Source organism: Setaria italica, chromosome IX (genome assembly GCF_000263155.2).
Source record: "Setaria italica strain Yugu1 chromosome IX, Setaria_italica_v2.0, whole genome shotgun sequence".
Classification (NCBI taxonomy): domain Eukaryota; kingdom Viridiplantae; phylum Streptophyta; class Magnoliopsida; order Poales; family Poaceae; genus Setaria; species Setaria italica.
In genome coordinates, this window is record NC_028458.1 from 49,891,037 (window position 1) to 49,896,714 (window position 5,678).

At 52.9% G+C, this 5,678-nt stretch overlaps 1 protein-coding gene across 1 annotated transcript; it reads left to right on the forward strand.

The window, feature by feature from the left end:
• Positions 1 to 2,494: 2,494 nt before the first annotated feature.
• On the forward strand, positions 2,495 to 5,263 carry LOC101765676 (heat shock cognate 70 kDa protein). The gene is made up of 2 exons (XM_004984686.2): positions 2,495 to 2,868; positions 3,214 to 5,263. The coding sequence occupies exons 1-2, from the start codon at positions 2,655 to 2,657 to the stop codon at positions 4,950 to 4,952; spliced, it is 1,953 nt and encodes a 650-aa protein (XP_004984743.1). The 5' UTR covers positions 2,495 to 2,654; the 3' UTR covers positions 4,953 to 5,263.
• Positions 5,264 to 5,678: the final 415 nt, after the last annotated feature.

A 5,678-nucleotide genomic window follows, 5' to 3' on the forward strand; every position in this document is an offset into this window, starting at 1 on the left:
CTATCAGTATCGGTCCCTTTTATTTTTTCTCTACCCCACTCGGTAAGTTGATAAGGACAGCCCGGACTGAAGGCCAGTGATTCTTGGGCTTAGAAGGGCACACAACAATCTTTTGAGCGAGCCATGGCGGCGTCGGCCCGAACCGTGTGCCATTTGTTCTCTTCTTACGTGTTTCCTAAAACTGGGCCTAAACATTTCCGGGCCGAGGAAAGATCAAGGCCGGCAGAATAAGGCTGACTCATCTTAAAAGATGAAAAGAAAAATCAAAACTATGGACAGTGATAGCCTTAAAAGGTACTCCGTACGGGCTTTCAAAAAAAAAAAGGTACTCCGTACGGAAAACGTTGCCGGAAAATTTTATTGGAGTCACCGGTACACAATAGAGGAATACCATGTCACCGTTTTCGATTAAAATGGTTCCGAGCCCATTAAATAATAAAAAATGCTATTAAAACGCAACATGCGTGAACATAGTCGCAGATGTGATCGTAGGTACAAAGTCAATAGGTTTGTCCTAAGCAGATGTTTTTCTAACTTTGACCCCTTGGCATCTAATGTCTTCGTTATTTGCAGTATTTCCTCAAAAAGAGAAAAACTGCCTTAGATAGAGATTGTAATAAATCCTGATATAGTCGTCGAACCATATGATACTTTGAATTTTTGTGTTTATATTGTGCATTACCGTCCGCTGTTTTGTTTTTTATTACTTTCTTCATATTTCAAATATATTACTTATTATTTATTCATTGTGTCTAAGAAACGCGAAAAAAATGATTTAACCCGGCCGAGCATAATCATTTGCGGTTTTGGCCAACAACAGAAGTAACTTTTTCTGCAAATTCTAGACCCAACAAATAGGACACTGCAGTGTTCGGCTGCCCTTTTCACCTTATTAGCAGTCCTGCAGCTTATTCTTTCTCACAAAATATTATTGAATAAGCACCAAAAAATCACAGCCGTATTCTCTCTCACAGAATACTATTGAATCAGCAGCAAAAAATCATAGCCGAATACAGCCTCAATGTTTCTAAACAGACCAGCTGGAGAAAAAGTACGCAATATCAAAAACAATCCTCTTAGAGCAACTTCAAGAGTACCATAAAAGTTCTTCCCTAAAATTATGTATTGGAGACTCTTCCAAAAAAATTTCCCCTAAAAACATATCAATCCACAACAGATTGCTAATAACTAGTCTCAATATTTCAAAATAGGTCGGTATCATCATAATTGAAATGCCATTTTGGTAAAAGGATTTGAAGCAAACAAGGATCCAACAGCAACGAGCAGCATTTCCTTAACACCAGACGCGACGACACCTTACAGTCATTTCCTCGAAGCACCTATCGAGCGTGGCCGAGGAAAGTAGGATCCGTCGGCTCTGGGGCCTTCTCTTCCTTCTCGCCGTCATCGTCGAAGAGCCCGTCGCGCCATGCGCCGATAGCACTGTGCGCTAGCGCCACCGAGGTGCGGGAGCCCGCGGCGGGGTTGGAGCTGGGCCGCAGGTGGCCTTCCTAGCTACGCGGACAGAGGAGGCATTGCCAGCCTACGGGGAGGTGGCGCAGCCACGCCGCCTCGTGGCCGTTGCGATGGACGCAGCGCGTCGGAGCATGTCTCCCGACGACTATGATAAGGGCTTGCCTGCGTCTCTAGACTTCCCTAGCTCCGCCACTGACCCACCTCCGACAAGCTCAAGTGACCGGACCGTGAGCTCCGGCGACCGGACGGTGAGGAATCGCGGTTCCCGTGGCCGCCCATGGCCGTGAGGGATTAGTGAAGGATCGAACTCGCGCATGTATGTGGGGCGACGGAGGTATTTTTTTACGTTCACAATTTTTTACGGGAAGAATGAGGGATCCGTGGAGATAAGTTTTTTCTATTTTCCCTTTGCATGGGAACTATTCCTAGCCTAACGGTTTCTTCACAAATTTCTATAGCGTCAGAACCGTTCCAGGCGCGGAACGGCCCGTTCCGCGGTAACCGAACGAGCCTTAAAGAGCACAAATAAAAAAATGTACTAATAAACAAGCCATTCCGGAGGTTCGAAGTAACAAAACACTACCCCGTGTTCCAGTGTTTTCCACTTGGTTCGAAGTAACAAAATACTACCCCGTGTTCCAGTGTTTTCCACTTGGCGCCGGAACTCACCCGAGCACTCCCCAGAAAAATCTCCTGGCCATCGACTCCCCACCCAGTCTCCCAGGCCCCGCCAAGTCGCTAGCCCCAACCCAACCGAACTGGTGGAAGCCGCACGAAACCTGCGACGACCGACCGAGCGAAGTAGCGAACCCCGCGCACCGTTCTGGAGAGCTCCCGCGCGCGCCCGAACTCTCCACCAGCTCCCGCGCGCGCGGCGCGCCTCCAGCCTACGCCTCCCGACCCCGAACCAGCGTCGCCCGCGCGCCGGGCGCCGCCACATCACCCCCCGCACGAACCTTCCCGAACGCCACCGCTCCCCGGCCCGGCGCCTGTATATAAACGGACGCCGCCGCCCCCTATTCGCCTCATCCCAACAACTCAGAGAAACAGAGCAAAGCATCAATCAAGCAATCACTCGATCATCAGAGCAGAAGCTCTCGATTCCGAAATCGCGCTCAGGCGTACGACGCGCACCAATCAGCTCTTCGAGCTTGGAATTTTGATCGGAGGAAGGAGAGATGGCGAGCAAGGGGGAGGGCCCGGCGATCGGCATCGACCTCGGCACCACCTACTCGTGCGTCGGGGTGTGGCAGCATGACCGGGTGGAGATCATCGCCAACGACCAGGGCAACCGCACCACGCCCTCGTACGTGGCGTTCACCGACACCGAGAGGCTCATCGGCGAGGCCGCCAAGAACCAGGTCGCCATGAACCCCACCAACACCGTCTTTGGTAAGTCTTCCTCTTCCGCGCCTTTTTGGGAATAATTCTAGTTTCGTGGTTGTGGTGTCAAAACGAACTAGTTATATGATGATGATCGGTGACCATAATGAATAAGTCAGAACAAATCTGCTGTATCACTCAGTTATCACAATTGCACGGCTCCATGCTCTGCTCCCACTACTCTGTTTTTTTTGCTGGCAGAGCAGCGCTAAATTTTTTATCTCTAGTAAAAAACTAGATGCACCTTTTCACAATAGTGAAATTTGTTAGCACAGAATAGGAGTATTTATAACACAGAAAATTGTGATTATCCACTGCGACTAGTCTCTTAACCACTCTGCTTCTGCCATGCAGACGCCAAGCGGCTCATCGGCAGGCGCTTCTCGGACCCGTCCGTGCAGGCGGACATGAAGATGTGGCCGTTCAAGGTCGTCCCCGGCCCGGCCGACAAGCCCATGATCGTGGTGACCTACAAGGGCGAGGAGAAGAAGTTCTCGGCGGAGGAGATCTCCTCCATGGTGCTCACCAAGATGAAGGAGATCGCCGAGGCATACCTCAGCACCACCATCAAGAACGCCGTCATCACCGTGCCGGCCTACTTCAACGACTCCCAGCGCCAAGCCACCAAGGACGCCGGCGTCATCGCGGGCCTCAACGTCACGCGCATCATCAACGAGCCTACCGCCGCCGCCATCGCCTACGGGCTCGACAAGAAGGCCGCCAGCACCGGCGAGAAGAACGTCCTCATCTTCGACCTCGGCGGCGGCACCTTCGATGTGTCCATCCTCACCATCGAGGAGGGCATCTTCGAGGTCAAGGCCACCGCCGGTGACACCCACCTGGGCGGCGAGGACTTCGACAACCGGCTCGTGAACCACTTCGTGCAGGAGTTCAAGAGGAAGCACAAGAAGGACATCAGCGGCAACCCGAGGGCGCTCCGGCGGCTGAGGACGGCCTGCGAGAGGGCCAAGAGGACGCTCTCCTCCACCGCCCAGACCACCATTGAGATCGACTCGCTCTATGAGGGCATCGACTTCTATGCGACCATCACTCGGGCAAGGTTCGAGGAGCTCAACATGGACCTCTTCAGGAAGTGCATGGAGCCCGTGGAGAAGTGCCTCCGCGACGCCAAGATGGACAAGTCGCAGATCCACGACGTCGTGCTCGTCGGAGGCTCCACCCGTATCCCCAAGGTGCAGCAGCTACTCCAGGACTTCTTCAACGGAAAGGAGCTCTGCAAGAGCATCAACCCCGACGAGGCCGTCGCGTACGGCGCAGCTGTCCAGGCTGCCATCCTCAGCGGCGAGGGCAACCAGAAAGTGCAGGACCTGCTCCTGCTCGACGTCACGCCGCTCTCACTCGGGCTGGAGACGGCCGGTGGCGTCATGACTGTGCTGATCCCGAGGAACACCACCATTCCGACCAAGAAGGAGCAGGTCTTCTCCACCTACTCCGACAACCAGCCCGGCGTGCTCATCCAGGTGTACGAGGGTGAGAGGACGAGGACCAAGGACAACAACCTGCTCGGCAAGTTCGAGCTGACCGGCATCCCTCCGGCTCCCAGGGGCGTGCCCCAGATCAACGTGACCTTCGACATCGACGCGAACGGCATCCTGAACGTGTCGGCGGAGGACAAGACGACGGGTAAGAAGAACAAGATCACCATAACCAACGACAAGGGCCGGCTGAGCAAGGAGGAGATCGAGCGCATGGTGCAGGAGGCCGAGAAGTACAAGGCCGAGGACGAGGAGGTGAAGCGCAAGGTGGAGGCCCGCAACGCGCTGGAGAACTACGCGTACAACATGCGCAACACGGTGCGGGACGACAAGATCGCGTCGAAGCTGCCCGCGGAGGACAGGAAGAAGATCGAGGACACGATCGAGGACGCCATCAAGTGGCTCGACGGCAACCAGCTCGCCGAGGCCGAGGAGTTCGAGGACAAGATGAAGGAGCTGGAGGGGATCTGCAACCCCATCATCTCCAAGATGTACCAGGGCGAGGGCGGCGCCGCGGGCATGGACGAGGACGTGCCCAACGGCGCCGGCACCGGCGGTGGAAGCGGCGCCGGGCCAAAGATTGAGGAGGTGGACTAAGCGACTCGCGACAGGTCCTGAGCTGGAGCTGTAATGTTTCTGCATGCAGGTTCGGGGGAGAGACGAGAGAGTTGGTTTGTCTCGCCTGCGTCATGGCGTGTTAATCTGTCCGTGTGGAATAATACGGTGTTAATGCCTGGAGGATGTTCCAAGTCAGTGTCCATGTGGTAGTAGGTTCAGTAGAGTGAATCATATGTATTAGGTTTGGTAGAGTAAATAATTTGTAAGAACATCATACGTGTGTTCTTGTAATCATCTCTGCTTGAGTTTAGGAGTTGATGAATATAGATATACTACTGTTGTTTTCTCAATTTGCACGTTCTGATTCCTGTGTGTCAACAACGGATTAATCTCTGTCAGTTTCCCCCTTGGTCAAGCGATGATCAGAGCTACTACTATAGGGGTTCGCAGAGCTGTGCCACCCAAACTAATCAGGCCATTCAGTGTTTGTCTAAGAGTTTGGAAATGAGTTGATATCAAACAAACACTACTGATCTTTTTTTTTTAGAATTCCAGGGCATGACCACCCCTGTCCGTATGCATTGCAACAGGACTCAAGGTCAGAGTTCTCAGCACATTACAGATACAGGACGCCCCCATATTGTTTCGGCAAAGGTTCTACATATACAAAAACTTAATTTCTATAACAGACGAGCAGCAGCTCGGAGCTCTCGTTGCTCCATCAGGGCAGAAGCCATGCAGACCCCCCAAAGACGGTGTCAGCTT